The 20,234-nt window shown below is 35.5% G+C and overlaps 1 protein-coding gene across 3 annotated transcripts in view; it reads right to left on the bottom strand.

The window, feature by feature from the left end:
- Nucleotides 1-471: 471 nt before the first annotated feature.
- Mtfr1 (mitochondrial fission regulator 1) overlaps nucleotides 472-20,234 on the bottom strand; it is a 50,681-nt gene continuing 30,918 nt past the window's right edge. The window contains exons 4-8 of one of the 3 annotated variants that reach the window (XM_076836136.1): nucleotides 11,522-11,637; nucleotides 6,053-6,288; nucleotides 3,887-4,124; nucleotides 3,055-3,223; nucleotides 472-2,116 (exon numbers count right to left, since the gene is read on the bottom strand). In XM_076836136.1, the coding sequence (XP_076692251.1) occupies nucleotides 2,048-2,116; nucleotides 3,055-3,223; nucleotides 3,887-4,124; nucleotides 6,053-6,288; nucleotides 11,522-11,637 (828 nt within the window). In that variant the 3' untranslated portion in view covers nucleotides 472-2,047. Of the gene's footprint in view, nucleotides 2,117-3,054; nucleotides 3,224-3,886; nucleotides 4,161-6,052; nucleotides 6,289-11,521; nucleotides 11,638-20,234 lie in introns of all 3 variants that reach the window. The other 2 variants (XM_076836135.1, XM_076836134.1) reach the window with 2 other exon arrangements.

Below are 20,234 nucleotides of genomic sequence, written 5' to 3' on the forward strand. Positions count from 1 at the left end.
TTCACAGTTTCGGATGTCTCATTGCACAGATGGCGGACTCCATTGCTCTGGGCCTGAGGTGATGCAGAACATCATGGTGGAAAGGTGTGGAGAAGAAAAGAAGCTAAGGACATGGCAAACAAAAAGCGGAGACAGACAGAGAGAACAAAACAAAACTCTGCTCATCAGGCACAAAATATAAATCCTAACAGCATGCCCTAAGTGACTCTCTCCTCCAGCCTACATTTACCACTCAGTTGATCCGTATCAATGGATTAGTCCACTGATTGTTAAGACTCTCATAACCCAATCATTTCACCTCTAAACTTTATTGCATTTTCTCACACATGAGCTTTTAGGGGTTAACCTTGTATCTAAATCATAACATCCCTTTTTTAAAAAAAAGTGAATGAGAAGTGATACAGTTCATTTTGAGGAGTATATTTCCACTTGAAAAATGTAGAAAGGCAATTACTACAGAGAAGCACCATGTGCATTATAAAGTAACCTTATTTATTGAAAAAGATGAAAGAAAAACATATAAGCACTGTTGTCCAAGGGAAATAATAGTTTGCTTTATTTTAAAATAGTAACTTCCTTACATTGGAGCACTAGCCAAAATTCAATACTGATGCAAATATAAATTTCTTAGGAGCCCAAAATATGTGTCAGGTGGATTTTCTGGATTTCTTAAAAGGCAGAATTTTTAAACCATATCAAACAATTAGAAACAATATCTATCAACAGCATGCCACAGTTTAAACCCAAGCCAAATAACCAAACTATGTAAAATTATCTCAAATAATTTTTGTTAATATTTAGGAGAACAACAAACATTTTTAATAACTTAAAGTGTATTTCTACTTATCTCCTAATCCTCCCAGGAAGTATAACTTTTCTTCACTAGATTTAAATTTTAAAAAATTCAAATATTTACTCATGGTAAGAAATTCTGGCATTAACTATTAGCTGAATTTATCACAAATAGAAAATCATGAAAGTTTATTGAGCACTTACAAATGACCACTTATAGCAAGTCCTTATAAGCCCTGGATGAGAAAGGCAGTTCTCCACTTTCTAATAACACCTAAGGATTACATTGCATAATATTAATTCATCAGAATAGCATTCTGATCAATGATAAATAATATATAGGAAAGTCATAGTCCTACTTAATAATGTTTCATTATAAATATTTTGACCAATATTAAAAAATTTTACACTCCATTATGCTGACATTTCCAGAAGTATTATCAACTTAGCAATGAGTCATTTTTATGATGCCATTTATTAAACTGAAAATAAAGAAAGATGGCATATCTGGTTTATATTTAAGTGATTTAATTCAATAATTCAATCTGTCACCACTTGAAAAGTACATTTGTTTCCTCAGCATTGGATGCAATGAGGTACAAGCAGCCGTCCTGGTTCTCAACTTCCCTCTAATGGAAAGCATATGGAATTGCAGCAGTGAACATCAACTAGTTCCTATTCAAAGCTCCACTCCAAAAATGTAAGAGAGAATCTAAGATAAAAGTTCTATCAGAGGCAAGAAGATTCTAATCTCAAATATTTTATTCCAACAACTTAAATTATACCAGCTGACCCATACTGAATAGTAAATGCTCACTGAAAACAAATGAAGATAATAATACCCTCATTGTCATTCACTGATAATTTTTTAAACTGTTTTATATCCAAATATATGTATATAAAATATTTGTACAGATAAGTTAGTGTTAAGAATTTTAAAATGCACAGTAAAATCCACAAATGTCCTTTCTATGTTCTGAATCTTTCAAATGTTTTCAAGATCAGAGGCTTCAACATCCTAGCTAAATGTGAAAAACATGTCAGAATTCAGTATGTTATAGGAGGCTCCAAAACTGACCATCTCATAAAAGCAAAACAAAGTTATGGTGCTTCCATTATTGCTTAATCCTCTAGGTTAAAAAGTACACCACTGAATACTAAAGCCAGGTATTTACTAAATAGTGTTGATTTCTACTAGCCAAATTTAGCCCTCCCAAACCAGCTGAACCAGGAGTTTTTTTCAGCTCATTGTCCATTAGGAGTTTGAAACATTTTCAATTAAAGCCTTCATTTTTCCTGTAGACTTCAACATATGTGGCCCAAACTGGAAAAGAATAAAGATAGACATCAGTTCTTATAACAGTAATAATATATCCCATCCCCATCATGGATCACAGGGCTGGGTATGTTCTGCATGAAAAACCAAGCAGATACTAGTAATGTTGAAACGTTTATGAATTAAACATTGTTATAAACACAGGACACAGCAACAGGATGAAAGACAAAGAATTAGCCAAATTTCTTTCTAGAAAGGAAAACCATAATTAGCAGCACCCTACTTCAGTGCAAGTTTACTTCCGAGTAAAATAAGAAGCACAAATTTTCCCTTGCAATGTCTAAACGACAGTTTTAAGGATACCATAATTTGATATCTGCCTCTCTGGAATAATGAGTACATATTCCCATGACAATTACAAATAAAGGAAATGTAGAAATTAATACCGAAGAGCTTCTATGAAACCTGCTCCATCTCCACCTATTATACAGCACCCATATACAACTGGGTCCACACCTCAGGTATCACCCTATTCAAAAGACGTGACAGGGTTCACTAAGAAAAATGATCTGGCTTTGAGTTTCTGTATCACAACATGTGCACTGCCCTAACATAAAAATTTTATTACAGTGAATTTCACTTCATTATGCTTAAAAATATAACCCTGTATGGGAAATTTAACATTAGAGATAGCTAAGCAATGATACAGGATTAACTTTTGCTTTCTTCTTATGCTCTTATACAAGTTTTATATTTCAAAATAAACAACTATCATTTTTATAGTAAAAAAAATTAAAAATATAAATGCTAAACAAATATATTACCATTTTTCCAATTACTTTCAATCTATTTGTAGATAAGGACAGAATCCTGTGTCACATTCTATTGAATCTTGCAGAGGACTCAGATGAATGATTGGCAATGGCAGGGACTCAGTCATGGTGTGAACTGCCACATAATAAGAAAGAATATGGGCTAATGCTCACCAACGCTTTCTCTGAGGTGGCCTCTGATTCAGACTTTGGAACTCCTTTTTCAATTTCTCCTTGGCTATTGCTTCGATATCGATAAGCAAATTTCTTTTTCAGAGCTTCTGCTATGAGGGCAGCAGGATCAGTAGCACCTACTGGCTTGGGCTTTACATCTTGCTCTGACCTTAGAGAAGTGAACAGAAACCAAGGGGACAGGCTCATACACTGTCAATCATCCGGGAAGTACTGTGTCAGCCCTTGCCTGACCAATAGTTCTTCTCTAGCATCACAGTTACTCCATAATGGCACTGACAAACTTGCTAGCAGTGATATGGAAACCTAGATTAAGGCTGAACAAAAGTACATGAGAGTCTTATAAAGAGTCACTCAGTATCTTCAGAATACTGTGTTCTCCTTCAGAAACTAGGGTTCCATCTTCCATGTGTATACAGTAATCACCTGTTTAAGAACATAACACATCCTTTTTTTTTTTTTTTTTTTTTGGTACTGGGGATTGAACCCAGGGGCCGTGTGCATGCAAGGCAAGAACTCTACCAACTAAACTATACTCCCAGCCCAACACACCTTTTCTGAATGAATGACTACATAGTCCCAATAGAGACATTACACAAAAGGATGATATTAAATGGGAAAACTAAAAAAATCACCTGGAAATATTAGTTGATTTTGCTACTGGTATAGGAGGAGTCACTGGGACCCATTTTTTTTTTTTTTTTTAACTAAAAACTATTCATGGTAGTCAAACAAAATTCCTCAAGAAGTGTGATGTTGGTTTTACATGATATTAACAAATGGGAAATCAATAAAAAAGTACATGTATTCTTACCTCTTAACTGACCGAAGTTTTACACTATTCATATCTTTAAGGATCTCTAGCATATTTGGCATGTCAGATTTCTTTGGATTGTTTTTAGCCAAAGTCTTTCCAGCATTGGCTTTTTGCTCTCTTCGTTCTTTAATCAGATCAATAGCAGATTTACTTTGGTGGAGTCCTGGTGGAGGTGGTGGAGGAGGAGGCAACGGTGGTGGTGGTGGTGGCGGTGGCGTGGAGGGAGGAGGTGGGGCTGTGGTAACAGATGTGGCAGAAACCAAGTCACCTACTGAAGAAATAAGAGGAAAATATGCACATACACACCCACACAACTTAATCCTGCTGGTAATAAAGAAAATAATAGTTTTTAAAAGCAAATGTATGTTAGGGACTTTCGTATTCCTACAAACAATATCTTTAAAAAGAATCTCAGTGTGTAAGGAGAAAAGCAGTTCAGTTACTTCCTGAGAAATGCCTGAATCTGATCTACTATCTCATTCAATTCAAACTCTCCAGATGGAAAAATTCCATTTAACTTAACGGATGTTTCTGTGACATCAAAATGCTCAAGTTTGTAGCACAATGTATAATCACTTTTAGTAGAAATATAATGCAGTCTGTATCACATAATCACCTCTATTTTTAATATGTACAGTTTGGCAATTTAGTACTATTATAACTATTGGAAAACACTTTGATAAATTTGTGGTTCATTTAAAGTATACTTTCATATAAGACATTTAGAGCTAAAAGCTTGCATTATGGCTGGGCTCAGTGGTGCATAACTGTAAACCTAGTGTCTTGGGAGGCTGAGGCAGAAGATTGCAAGTTCAAAGCCAGCCTTAGCAACTTAGCAAGGTCCTAACCAACTTAGCTAGACCCTGTCTCAAAATATAAAAATAATAAAAAGGGCTGGGGATGTGGCTCAGTGGGTAAGCACCCCTGGGTTCAATCCCCAGTACCAGAAAAACAAACCAAAAAATGGCATTGACTAGAATATGTACAGAAGAAATGTTTTAGAATTACTGTTGAACAAGCAGAAGAAAAAAAAAGTGTCATATTTAAATTTCAAAATAAGAACTACAGAGTTATAAAATAAGGACCTAAAATTCATCTGCATAATTGGAACATAGAGAGTTGTTTACTGGTTGAGGAAATAGCACTGGTTGATGGAAAGAATTACTCAAAAGATTCAGATTATAAGTAGAACATCTAAACTCTAAAATTATCTACAATTTACAGTTGTTTTCCTAGTTTGCCAGAAGAGGGAGGTAAAGCAAAAGAAAACAATTTAAAATTAACAGAATTAAAAGGCAGAACTTTAGGTTTTTAAAAAATTACATGCTTATGCAAAATTTACTGAAGGAACACCCATTATCCCTCCAGCACTTGGTGCCCAGAGCTCCTTCATGCTATCATGTCCAGGTTGGATAAGATTTCCAAGATTGCTCAGAGGCAAGATATCTGACTATCCTATTCTTTCAACAGAGCTGATTAATCCTGGATCATGACTTGGGAACAGCCATGGGAAAAACCACCACTATATGCCAACAGGTTAGTAGGCTAGGATTTCAAGGCTATGGTTTCTTCCCCAAAGAAGCGGTAATATCGCACTAATTAAACCAACAGTATTAGACAAGGAGTTAGAAGACCCAAGGTCAGATTCTATTCTTTGCAGCTGTTATGTGGTGAAGACATTTCATATCTTTTCTGTATTTGCTTGAACAGTAAACTCAATAATATAGGTACTATTATGCTGATGTTAAAGCATGAAAGGGAGGTGAAAGTAGTCCTAGACTACCCAGGTCCTTCAGAGAAACCCAGGCTCCTTTCACTGGACAGAAATCCACAGAATGACCTCATGTCCAACAGAGGTGGTGTTACTATTACAGACAGCTAAGTTTCCCATAAGGGAAGGATTCAAACAGTAGTAATTCAAGTGCGTGGATTTCAATGTTTTCCAAATAGGTTTCCTAGTCATCCTCCCTGATAGCATCAAGATTGTTCAAAACACACAAAAAAACTACCTAAACTTAACCTGGTTCTGCAATAAGCAAGGCAGGGGACTGACACTTGATTTTCAAACAACATCCAAGAGTTGTTACTTACTAAACATAAATTTAGTGGCATTCAAAATTTCCAATTTGCCAGGTAAAACAAACAAATGTAGGACTTACAGACCTGCAGTGAGATTCTGTTGCTCTTGCAGGGTCACGATTTTGGCAATCTGAGCTCTGAGAGTAGCAAGTTCATTTTCAAGTGCACAGATCTTCTGCAGGGCTTCCTCATTGGCCAGAACTGCATTCTTTGGTGGAGGTGCTTCTTGAGACAGGCTTGGTAAGGAAATATGCCTGCTTGGGGGCTTCTCGAAGAAAGGAAGGTCATCTTGAAGGGGTGGCTTTGACCTGACTTCTGTCCTGCAAGCAAGATAGGAGTGGTTGTCTCAGGCTTTTCAAGAGGAGGAAAAACCACTGCCACCCATTAGCAAAAGTATCAGGGCATAACACTGATGAACAACTCTTCAAACTGATCTTACATAAATCCCCTCCATAAGTGTTAAAAACAGCAAAGCACTTGTCAATCTTACGTAGCCATGCCTAGATTTCTTATTCATTCTTCTTAATCTCTATAGAATATGTACAAACTAACACTATCAAGAGGCACTGGATTCCACTAAAGTTTTACTAATTCATGTTTTGTTTTTACTTAAACTAAGAGATGTTTCAATATTCTTCAAAATGGAAAATTATTTATTTAACCGCAAAATCAAATCAGTAATCCATTAGCCTTTTCCCAGGGTATTGGCTTCTTCATATTAATATTAGTGTTTCCTATGTAGGATGAACACATCAAATTGCAAGACATACAGTGAAAGTATAGATGAAATATAGCAAACAGAAACTGAAAAGGAGAGAAAAGAATCATAATTGAATCTATGAATCACCTATATGGATGGTCTCATTTTCATTTGGGTGTAAAATATTTTTTTAATGTATTCAATCTAATAGTTCCAAATGGAAGTCTTTTGGGGTTTCTCAAATGTCAAAGTATACAAAAGTATCCATTTCTTCCTGTTTTCTACAATTAAGTATACCTGACATACATTTCCCCTTTAAGCCCTTTTCTGTCTTAAATTCCTTCTCTTTAAAAAAATAGTTCTAGGGGATGGGGTTGTAGCTTAGTGGTAAAGCACTCACCTCACATGTGTGGGCACTGAGTTTTATGGTGTGTCCTCAGCACACCATAAAAATAAAATATATTATATCTATCTATAACTAAAAAAACCAAACCAAAACAAAACAAACCCAAACAAACAAACAACAAAAAACAAAACAAAACAAAAAACAGTCCTTCTCTAACTTCTTGTTTAAATCCACCCAGCAAAACCTATCAGCTCAGAAAACTGCATCATATCTTTTGACATTCTGGAAATTCTATAATGCCAAAATTCTTCATATGAACATAGTAATCATAGTTCACAGGTACCTCAAAAGAGTAGTAAGCCAAGGCCCTAATGCAGTATCATCTGGGGAAAGTTTCCTGTGCTTGAAAGTTATTGGGAGACAGAGGAAACTAACACTGAATGAAACCTTTGCTATCAGACACAGGGCTGGAGCTTCCCTCTCTATCACTACATTTAATCTAAAGTCCATGGATCAGATATTATTTTAGAGGTATGGTGAAGGCGCTTCTTGAGACAGGCTTGATAAGGACACAAGAGTCAGTATCACTCAGCTAGTGCATCAAGAATCAATACTGGAGCTGAGGTTTATGAAGATTCTCAGGCTAACAACATTGCTATTCTTCTATTAAAGACACTGAAGTGTTAATTCAGCCCTACATATTAAAAACTTAGTTTTTTACACTAAGAATACATAATGTTTTGTTTTTAATAAAACAATAATGATTTTTTAAATTACTTTTTTCAAAGAAGTAGGGAAAAGTGCTGGTAGGTAGAATAGTGGGAGTAAAAGAATTCTAGCCTCATGAAAAGATCTTGAAAAAATATAGATCTCAACTAAACAAAGAATTAAAGTAGCCCACTTGTTCAAAACTGTAGTGGAGGAAGAAGGGAAGGAAACGGCACCAGAAACTGAAAGTGATTTTAGAGAAAGCATTTGGAAGCAGTGTCCTCAGGACAAAAAGGATAGGTACCACCACCAATGGTCCCAGGCATGAGGAGCATCTGGTAGGGACAACAGAAGGAAATGCAACCAAGAAGAGAGGAAAAAAACTCACGGACAAAGATGTATTTCTATCTCAACTGTCTTCCCGTTTCCACAAAAGTGGTTGCTTTGTTTGCCAAAATCTATCTGAAAGAATGAATATATTCCTACCTATGTGTGTGAATGGAAAAGAGGATGATGGTTTGTTTTTGTATTATGAACAAGTGCAGAGTGCAGAGATTTCCTACATAGCCTATATACAGAAAATAAATTTTGGAACCTTTAATACTAAAAAGGGTTAAGTTTCTACATCTCCCCATGATCACTACAATTTAATGGTTTTGTTTTTCCCATCTATTGAAATTTTAAGAAACAAAAAACAAATGTAAAAACAACAAAAAGGGACATCAAGTGCGGGTGTCTCCACAGCAGTAAACAATCAGCCAGGGTGATGTTTCTTTTGTTTCTTTAAACAATTTTCACCATACCAACTTCTGCTGATGAGATTTCCATCTTTTTTGCTTAATTGATTTTGGCTCCAAAAATGCTCAAAGGTAGAAGAGCACAGGCTTCTATTTAGAGTTACACTGCACTGGAATTCTCTTAGTTTTTCCAATGTTAGTATCTAAAGAAGCCACTTTTTGAGCACAATTTACATAAATACAAAGGTCTTTTTAACTCTATTGACCATTGCAAAGAAAAGTCTAGGTTAAACCTAATATACTTCTAGGGTCCTTTCCCTTATCTCACAATGATGGAAACTCAAAATATGAGATAGTCTTAAATTTTCTCAGTGTCCTAAATAGGTGGTATTCCCAAAATGTTTCTTAATGATCTTTCTTCATCTTTTAGGTTAGAAAGCAATCAAGAAATGTATAAAAATATATTATTGTGTTAGAATCCAGGGAGAAAAAAAGCTGATTGATAATTTAGTTCCTTCTCCTTGGGTAGAAAATGACTAATCTTTTCAAGTGGGCAAGTGGCTGGATTAAGACAACTAGCCAAGTTGACAGCAGGAAGTAATCCACAAGAGGATGGACAGTACAGGGGTAGAGACAGTGTGTTGAGAGGCTATAGACCAGAAGATGAGTGGTAATTTCCACATTTAGCTGCTCTAGGCTCTGTTCAACACAAGCCTTCTGTGTTTTGTTTTTTTTTTTTTAAAGTTAAATCTTCTGAAAAGTGTATTTATTGGGAATAACATTTTGCCACTAAATGCAGGTTTTTTCCTTCCACTTATGCCTATAAATTATCAGTTAATGTCTCAGATCAAATTATTAGGATTAGAAAGGAAACAAGTAACACCTGCTGCTTGATGTGCTATGAGTAGGAAATTGTCTTACTCTGATCCATTGAGTGCCCTGGTCTATTCTCCACCTAAGAGCTAAAGTGAGCCAGTCTGCCTGCTTCCCAGGTCACTTCCTTTAGAGTCTTTTAAATCCTTGCCATCTTCTATGAAGTTGGGATCAGGCTGGGGTCTTTTCTGATACTCTCTTAAAAACAGCACATTTCATTTGCAGCTATTATTCAAATTTGAAAATTAAACTGGAGAGCTTTAGTAAAGTCTGCAGTCTCACATTATTCACTATCTTTATACTATAGATTTTTATAAATAAAGTTAGCCCTCTGTATCCATAGGTCCCCCATTTATGGATTCAGCAAACACAAATGAAAAATATGTACACTTTTAATTATGTCTGTACTAAATGTGTATGGACTGTTTTCTTGTCATTAATTCCCTAAACTATTTAACAGCATTTACATTGTATTAGGTGTTATAAGTAATACAGATTTAAAGTAATCAGAGGATGTGCACAGGTTATATGCAAATACTATGCCATGTTACACAAAGGATTACACACCCATAAATTTTGGAAATGCAGGGGGATAGCCCTAGAATACTGAAGGGCAATGGCCAACTATATGCTCATCTTCCTCATTAGATTATAAGCATCCTGGTGTAAGGAAGAGTTACTTGCAATACTTTTAAGCATTATGAATCTTAAAAAATTTCATTTTGGTTGGGGATGTAGCTCAGTGGTAGAACACATGCCTAGCACACAAGGTCTTGGGCTCATACCCAGCATTGCAAGAAAAAAAATTATTTAATATTGGGTTTGAAGAATTAGACTTAATTATAAATTATTATTACAGAATGAGCAAACTGAAGTAAACTTGAAATATTTCAGTATTTCTTAATGTTCTTCTACTCCAAAAGCAATCAAATACTTGATGACAATATGTCTACTTGAGGACTCACAGATTATAATCTTTAATTTTTTATTCTTTTCAGTACAAAAATGTTATATTGTGTATATAACCAAAGACTACACATTCTCCTTAAGATACCATCATACAGAACAAATTAATTATCTTAGGCAAGATTATTAATCATAATGATTCTTCCAAAGAATGTCAATGTTACTTATAAAATCAATCAACTGGGAAGGCTCCTACTAATTCCTCATTAGTCAACTCTAGCATCCCCTTCTGAGAAGCCTTGCCAAACCTCTCTCATCCTATAGTCCAGCTGCCTTCCGTAAGGCAGGCAATACATTAAGAATTAAGTAATTAAGATTAAGAACTCTTTTCTTAATCTCCTCTAACATACCAAATATCCCTTGAATGCAAGGACTTATTTCTGATGCCTGCCTAATAAGAGTGAAGAGCATATGGCCAGATGGAATGGTGCATGGGTATAATCCCAGTGACTTGGGAGGCTAAAAGCAGGAGGATCACAAGTTTGAGGGCAGCCTCAGCAATTCAATGAGGCCCTAAGCAGCTTAGCAAGATCCTGTTTAAAAAAAAAAGGGGGGGGGGGGCTGGGGTTGTGGCTCAGTGGTAGGTTGCTCACCTAGCACATGTGAGACACTGGATCAAACCTCAGCACCACATGAAAATGAAATAAAGATATTGTGTCCACTTGCAACTAAAAAATAAATATAAAAAAATAATAAAAAAATAAAAAATAAAAAGGGCTGAGGATGTAGCTCAGTGGTAAAGTGCCCCTGGTTTAAATCCCCATCACCAAAAGCAGTCAATATTTTACTCAGGCACTTTCAAATACATAGACACACCTCTCTAACTCTTATATACTGTTTCCTTTGAATCACAACTCTTCTTGACTCACAATTTTTAGGAAACATTCTCTTAGTACACAAATTCTCTACTATGGCCCATACTGATCCCTCTGCCTCAATAAGACCATTATAATTACTGTACTTATGTAAACAAATTTATGATATAAACTTCTAAAAGGCAGGGATTCACAAGAATTTAGTATACAATTATATGTCTCTGAGAATTTATACTAGATGAGTATTAAAACTGAACAAAAATGAAGACTGCTCAAGAAAAAGAGTAGAGTTAGTTACTAGAGATCAAATGAGGCGACTAAAAGACAGTATTCAAATGTATCATCTTTAAAGGACATTATTTTAAATAACAGCATTGTATCTCAGCTCTGACAGCCTTCCAAACTAACCTTAGTCTTGTTGAACACTCTCCTTCTTCTGTGGCTACCCATCCAACGTCAGCGAAAGATACCACTGCATCCTCTCCCAGGTGGTTGGGACTCCATTCTGTTGCATGGCTGGTAAGCTGTAAATTATAAATAGAGAAAGTCTTTCACCAGACACCAAAATGTTATCAAATTATTTTCCTGACCTAAAAAAAAAAAAAAAAAAAAAAAATCACCTTTGGTGTTAAAAACACATGGGTGATTTCTAACATTTCCACTACAGGTCTTCATGAAAAGGATCACAGTTACATCACTGTATGACAAACTCTGAACTATTTAACTTCATCCAATTTTTTATTTTACAGTTTAATTTTTAAAATTTGATTCATCCTAACATGTTAAAAAACATTTTTAGATTCTAGGCATTAGAAACCACTTATCTTCTGAAGAAATTTAGTGAAGGGGAACAAAGTTAAGAAAAAAACAAGTGACCAATTTGTGCTAAATGCAGGAATGTTTTTAAATGACTGTCATACAGCAGTGCTGTCATAATGCTATATTGTCTGTATTTTGTTAATGTGATAGTGTTGAAAATATATTTTTAAAAACTCAATTACTGGCTGCCTGCCTGCACTACTACCGACATTGCTGCCTCTGATTCCGCTGCAGTCAGCCTGAAGTCACCTTTGTGGGCTGCTGCAGAAGCCACTGCTGTTCCTGGAGGTCTCTTCTTTAGGCATGGCCTCCTTTACCTCAGACAAGAATTCCGTCGCTTCCTCTGTGGTCATGCCCCTGAACTGGAGGTCTCCTGTCCATCAGCAGCCTGCACTGCTGTTGCCACTGCTGCTGCCAGCCTGAGATCCCCTAGAGGTGTTATTTTGGGTGCTGCTGCTACAGAAGAAACCACTGCCCTGGATGCAACTGAAGTCGATATGGATGCTGACCCTTGGAGATTGCCTGGAGATACTGCCTCCACAAGCTGCAGTTGTAGCTGCTGCTACTGCTAACTCACTGCCAACTGCCAACAACCACCGCCGCCACCGCTGCCTAGAGGACTGCTTCAGGGGAGTCCCCAGGTTTGGTTGCACATGCCTGTACCCTTTTTGGGTCACCATCCAGGGCCCGGGGGCCTGGGTGCCAGCAAGTTTATCACAATAAGAGCCTCTGTCTGGGAACTCCAGCTGAGAGTGCTGGTGGCCATTGTCTTGCTGCTGCATCTCAGGGTTGCTTCTTTGCATGAGTGTATCCCTGGTGGTTTCTCTGCAAGTAGGAGCTGCACTGAGATCTTGAGACTGCACCGTGGCCAATCCTGAGATATCTGAAGCCCAGATCGGTGGGACAGAGACTGGGTTTTCGAGGGCTGATCTGGGTTTGGTGATCCCAAGAGATGTCAGAGACAGGGCTGAGAAACTATTGAACACTGACAAGAGACAGTTTGACTTTCCAGCAAGTTATTTTATTTTATTTTTTGATTCACTAATCTCTCTAGCATATTTGGGACAGGATGTTTTTTATGCATCAGAGTGTGGAGGTCAATGATACATGATTGGTGTTTTGCATTTTTGTTGTATTCTTATGTCTGATTTTTTTCTCCTCTTTGTCTATTTTCTTGGATTTTCTTTCCAACTTTTCTCCAACCAACAGCCAATCTCTCATTGGCTCCTCTCCGACTCTTCCTGTGAATTTTTACTTCTAGCTTCTCTCTTCCTTCCTTGTGAATATTGCATACTACACTCCCTCTGTTCTCTCATCCACCATTTGAAATTGTAAATCTTTTTAACAAATATTCTTTTTGTACCATAGATACCTATTGAATTCATCATTTTGATTTAATATGAGAAAGCAGTAGACGCCTTAAAGGGAGCTATTAGGTGTTCATTGGATGCTGTTGATATTAGTCTTACCAGTAAAGGTGAAGCACTGGAAACCTTCAGGGACACTATAGGTCTACAGGGTAGAATTTATCCTGCCTTAGATCCATACTTTTACATGGGAAAACACTAACACATGAAAAAACAAGGGAATAAAGCACCCCAAACAAATCAAGATGCTTCAACAACAGAAGCCACTGATAACAGAGTAGAAGAAATGTCCCAAGGAGTTCAGATTGTATATAGTTAAACTGATATGTGAAGTAAAGGATAGTATAAGGAGTGAAATAAAAGAAAAAATACTGGAAGTGAAAGACTATTTCAATAAAGAGTTAGAGATCGTGGAAAAAAACCAACAAGCAGAAATCCTGGAAATAAAGGAATCAGTAAACCAAATTATAAATTCAATAGAAAGCATCACCAACAATTTAGACCACTTGGAAGATAGAACTTCAGATAATGAAGACAACATATATAACCTTGAAAGTAGAATTGAACATGGGGAGAAGATGCTAAAAAAACCATGAACAGAATATCCAAGAATTATGGGATAACAAGAAAAGACAAAATTTAAGAGTCACTGAAATAGAGGAAGGAACATAGATACAAACCAAAAGAATGCACAATCTTTTCAATGATATAATAGCAGAAAATTTCCCAAACCTAAAGAATGGGATGGAAAATCAAATACAAGAGGCTTACAGGACCCCAAATGTACAAAATTATAGCAGACCCACACCAAAACACATTATAATGAGAATGACTAACACAGAGAATAAAGATGAAATTTTAAAGGCTGTGAGAAAAAAAAAAATTGTTTCCTCTATACGTAATTTTATTTTATTATTTTTTTGAGAAAAAAAAAAACATAAAATTACATATAGGGGAAACAAATTCAGATCTCAACGGATTTCTCAGTCCAGACCCTCAAAGCTAGGAAGTCCTAGAATAATATATTTCAAGCTCTGAAAGAAAACGGATGCCAACCAAAAGAATTTAATATCCAGAAAAATTAAGTTTCAGATTTGAAAAAGAAATGAAAACCTTCTATGATTAAAAAATAAATAAATAAAAGAATTCACAACTAGAAAGCCTACACTACCGAGCATTCTCAGCAAAATATTCCATAAGGATGAAGTTAAAAAGACAAAAAGTGAAAGCCAGCAAAGGGAGGATATACACTAAAGGGACATTCACCTAAATGAGAAACTAAGACAAATCAAAAGCCAGCAATAAACCAAAAACAGGGAATATAAATCATATCTCAAAAATAACCTTGAATGTTAACAGCCTAAACTTATCAAAAGACACAGACTGGCAGATTGATTAAAAAGCAAGACCCAACAATATGCTGTCTTCAAGAGACTCACCTCCTGGGCAAAGACGTCCACAGGCTGAAGGTGAAAGGATGGGAAAAAACTTATCACTCGTATGGATTATGTAAACAAGCAGGGGTTTCCATTCTCATTTCAGATAAAAGTAGATTTCAAACCAAAGTTAATCAAGAGAGACAAAGAAGGGCATTTCATACTCCTTAAGGGAAGTATATATAAGCAGGACATAACAATTATAAATATTTATGCCCCAAACAATGGAGCATCTAGGTACATCACACAAACCCTTCTCAATTTCAAGAGTCAAATAGACCACAATAAAATAATACTAGGTCACTTTAACACACCTCTCTCACTACTGGACAGATCTTCCAAATAAAAACTATATAAGGAAACTATATAACTAAATAATACAATTAATAATTTAGACTTGACAAAATAGAATATTTCACCCATCAATGAGGAAATATACTTTTTTCTCAGCAGCACATGGCTCCTTCTCTAAAACAGATCATATCTTATGCCACAAAGCAACTCTTAGTAAATACAAAAAACAAAGATGATAATACCCTGCATTCTATCAGATCAAATGGAATGGATTAGAAATCAATGATAAAATTAAAAAAAAAAATCGAAGCTACTGTAACAAATGGAGACTAAATAATACACAATTCAATGACGAATGAATAGTAGAAGAAATCAAGGATGAAATAAAAAATTCTTAGAGGTAAAGGAGAGCACTGATACAACATTTCAAAATCTCTGGGACACTACAAAGGCAATACTAGGGAGAGTTTATTGCACTGAAAGCATTCATTAAAAGAATAAAAAGTCAACAAATAAATGACCTAACACTACATCTCAAAGCCCTAGAAAAAGAAGAACAAATCAACACCAAAAGCAGTAGAAGATGGGAAATAATTAAAATAAGAGCTGAAATTAATGAAATTGAAACAACTGAAACATAGACAAAACAAAAAGATAGTTCTTTGAAAAAATAAAAATAGATAACCCTTTGGCCATGCTAGCAAAGAGAAAAAGAAAACTCAAATTACTAAAATACAAAATGAAGAAGGAAATATCACAATGGACACATCTGAAATACAGAAGAAAATTAGAAACTATTTTGAAAAGTTATACTCTAATAAAAATAGAAAATATCAAAGACATCAAAAAATCTCTAGAGACATATGATCTACCCAAACTGAATGAGGAGGTCATTCATGATTTAAATAAATCAATTTCAAGTAATGAAATAGAAAACACCATCAAAAGCCTACCAACCAAGAAAAGCCCACAACCAGATGGATTCTCAGCCAAGTTCTATAAGACTTTCAAAGAAGAATTAAGACCAATACTCCTCAAAGTATTCCATGAAATAGAAAAGGAGGGAAACTTCCAAACTCATTCTATGAGGCTAATATAACCTTGATACCAAAACCACACAAAGACACATCAAGGAAAGAAAACTTCAGACACGTATCCCTGATGAACACAGACGCAAAAAATTCTCAATAAAATTCTGACAACTCACATACAAAAACATATTAAAAAGATAGTGCAGCACGATCAAGTGGGATTCATCCCAGGGATACAGGGTTGGTTCAACATACAGAAATCAATAAACATAATTCCTCATATTAATAGACTTCAAAACAAGAATCATATGATCATCTCAATAGATGCAGAAAAGTATTTGACAAAATATAGCATCCCTTCATGTTCAAAACATTAGAAAAACTAGGGATAGTAGGAATATACCTCAATATTCTAAAAGCTATATATGCTAAACCCAAGGCCAGCATCATTCTAAATGGAGAAAAATTTAAATTATTCCTGCTAAAAACTGGAACAAGACAAGAATGTCCTCTTTCACCACTTCTATTCAACATCATCCTTGAAACTCTAGCCAGAGCAATTAGACAAAAGAAACAAATTAAAGGGATACCAATATGTAAAGAAGAACTCAAACTATCATTATTTGCTGATGACATGATTTGAACTAAAGATCAAAAAAATTCCACCAGAAAACTTCTAGAATAAATGAATTCAGCAAAGTAGCAGCATATACACCAACAGCTATAAATCAAATACATCCCGATACATTAGTGATGAATCCACTGAAAGAGAAATTAGGAAAACTACCCCATTCACAATAGCCTCAAAACAAATAAAATACCTAGCAATCAATCTGACAAAAGAGATGAAAGATCTCTACAAGGAAAACCACAGAACACTAAAGAAAAAAATTGAAGAAAACCTCAGAAGATGGAAAGATCTCCCATGCTCCTGGATAGGCAGAGTTAATATTGTCAAAATGGCCATACTACCAAAAGTGTTATACAGATTTAATGCAATTCCTATTAAAATCCCAATGACATTCTTCACAGAAATAGAAAAAGCAATCATGAAATTTATTTGGAAAAAATAAGAAACCCAGAATAGCTAAAGCAATCCTTAGCAAGAAAAGTGAAGTAGGAGGAATACAACACCAGACCTTAAATGATACTACAGAGCTATAGTAATAAAAATGGCATGGTATTGGCACCAATATAGACTTGTAGACCAATGGTACAGAACAGAGGACACAGAGATAAACCCACATAAATATGATTATGTCATATTAGAAAAAAGTGCCAAAAATATTCACTGGAGAAAAGATAGATGGATTGAATTAAAGAGCTTCTTCTCAGCAAAGGAAACAATAAAATGAGGAGAGAGCCTACAGAATGGGAGCAAATTTTTAGCACACGCACAGATAGACCACTAATCTCTAGGATATATATAAAGAACTCAAAAAACTTAACACCAAAAAAATACAAATAACCCCATCAATAAATGGGCTAAGGAAATGAATAGACACTTCACAGAAGAAATATAATCGATCAACAAGTATATGAAAAAGTGTTCAACATCTCTAGCAACTAGAAAAATACAAATCAAAACTACTCATTTCATTCACTCCTGTCAGAATGGCAATCATCAAGAATACAGGAAACAATAAATGTTGGTGAGGATATGGTGAAAAAGGTACACTCATACATTGCTGGTGGGACTGCAAATTGGTGTAACCACCACAGAAAGTAGTATGGAGATTCCTCAGAAACTTGGGAATGGAAGCACCATTTGATCCAGATATCCCACTCCTTAGTTTATACCAAAGGACTTAAAATCTGCATACTATAGTGATGTAGCTACATCAATGTTTATAGCAGCTCAATTCACAATAGCTAGACTATGGAACCAACCAATAGATGAATGGATAAAGAAAATGTGGTATATATACTCAATGGAATATTACTCAGCTTTAAAAAAGAGTAAAATTATGGCATTTGCCAGTAAATGGTTGGAGTTGGAGAATATCATGCTAAGCAAAATAAGTCAATCCTACAAAATCAAAGGCTGAATGTTTTCTCTAATATGCGGATACTAATTCACAATAAGGCGGGGTGGGGGGCACTAGGGAAGAATAATGTTACCTTAGATTAGATAAGAGGGAAGAGATGGGAGGGGAAATGGGGATAAGAAAGATAGTTGAATGAAACAGACATTATTACTGTATGTATGTATGTGACTGCATGACCAATATGATTCTGCAAAATGTACACTCAGAAAAATAAGAAATTATATCCCATCTACGTATGATATGTCAAAGTATGTAAATACATTCTACTGTCATGTACAGCTAATTAAAACAAATAAAAAAATTTTAAAAAAACTCAGTTACTGAAAGCTCAGTTCTTGTTCTCAATGTCAATCCAATAATGAGGACAAGGTTTAGAGAAAAAGAAAAAGTTTTATTGCTTTGCAAGCAAAGAACAAAGAGGAAACTCTTCCCAGAGGCAGTGAGGGGCTGTTAGGGGAAACAGAGGGCATTTAAAGATGTGATTCAAAGGCTACATTCCAGTTGTGTCCTGTCAGGAACGATTCATTTGTAGCCTTAAGAGATACTTCTTTCTTAAGTCTTCTGGCATCAGTCCTGAAGTCTAAATTCATTCCTGTGGTGTATATGCTTAAGGACAGATAATTCTGCCTAGAATGGGAAGAAGGATAATCCTGCTTCCCTCAAGATTGGAAGGGAGAGGGAGAAGAGAAAGGGAAAACAAAAACAAAAACAACAACAACAACAAAACTCCACAAAAATCCATGAAAGTTTTAAAATAAATTGTAGTGGAAGAGCAAGTAGGGTCATGTTCAAAGAATGAAGTGGACTCCTGTTACAACTCCTTAAATTTCTTTTTTTTTTTTTTTAAGAGAGAGAGAGAGAGAGAGAATTTTAATATTTATTTTTTAGTTTTTGGCGGACACAACATCTTTGTTTGTATGTGATGCTGAGGATCGAACCCAGGCTGCACACATACCAGGCGAGTGCACTACTGCTTGAGCCACATCAAGCCCACAACTCCTTAAATTTCTTGATTTCCAACTTGGGATTAAAGAGCAAAAATATATGGATGAGGAAAAGAATATTTTGAAACAAATATATTAAAAAGCATGCATATCCTGAAATTTATCTTGAAAAATAAATGAAAAGATAATTTATTTAATTTAATAAAGATAATTTACTTAAGCCAAGAGTAGTGGCACAAGCCTGTAATCATAATGGCTCAGGAGGATCTCAAGTTCAAAGCCAGCAAGGCACTAAGCACCTCAGCAAGATCCTTTCTCTAAATAAAACATTAAAAAGGGGGGCGGCTGGGGATGTGGTTCAAGTGGTAGTGCGCTCGCCTAGCATGCGTGAGGCACTGGGTTAGATTCTCAGCACCACATAAATGTAAAATAAAGATACTGTGTCTACCTAAAAAAAAAAACTGAAAAAATAAATTTTTAAAAAAATATTAAAAAGGGCTGGATGTGGCTCAGTGGTTAAGTGTTCCTGGGTTCAATCCTGGATGGATGGATGGATGGATGGATGGATTGGATTGGATGGATTGGATGGATTGGATTGGATTGGATTGGATGGATGGATGGATGGATGGAAGAAAGGGAAGGAAGGAAGGAAGGAAGGAAGGAAGGAAGGAAGGAAGGAAGGAAGGAAGAGCATGGTAGGCCATTAAGCTACATCTTCAGCCCTTTATTTATTAATTTATTTTGTTTATTTATTTATTTAATTTTGATATATGATCTCATAAAGTTGTACAAGCTAGCCTCCAACAGACTTGAGGACCTCTTGCCTCAGCCTTGTAGCTGAGACTTACAGGAATGTTTCATCCTACAGGACAAACATTATACTTTTAACTCAAGAAAAAAAATATAAAGACATTTACTAGATTTACTAATTAACATTTATCAGAAAGGTTATACTGGGATCCATGCTTTATTCAAACATTTTTAAAAACCCAGGGTGTATGCTAAATAAGCACAGGATATACTCTCAGCCCTACTGAAGACCTTTTAATGTTATCACTGCCAAATCAGACTTCTGAAAGTTATAATTAGTTAATGCCTCTTCCTTAAATACAAATATACCATGTAAACAGTTACTATTAATGTAATTAAAAGTTTAAAAGGAAAAATGGCATACACCTGTAA

The sequence above is a fragment of the Callospermophilus lateralis genome, chromosome 16 (genome assembly GCF_048772815.1).
Source record: "Callospermophilus lateralis isolate mCalLat2 chromosome 16, mCalLat2.hap1, whole genome shotgun sequence".
Classification (NCBI taxonomy): Eukaryota; Metazoa; Chordata; class Mammalia; order Rodentia; family Sciuridae; genus Callospermophilus; species Callospermophilus lateralis.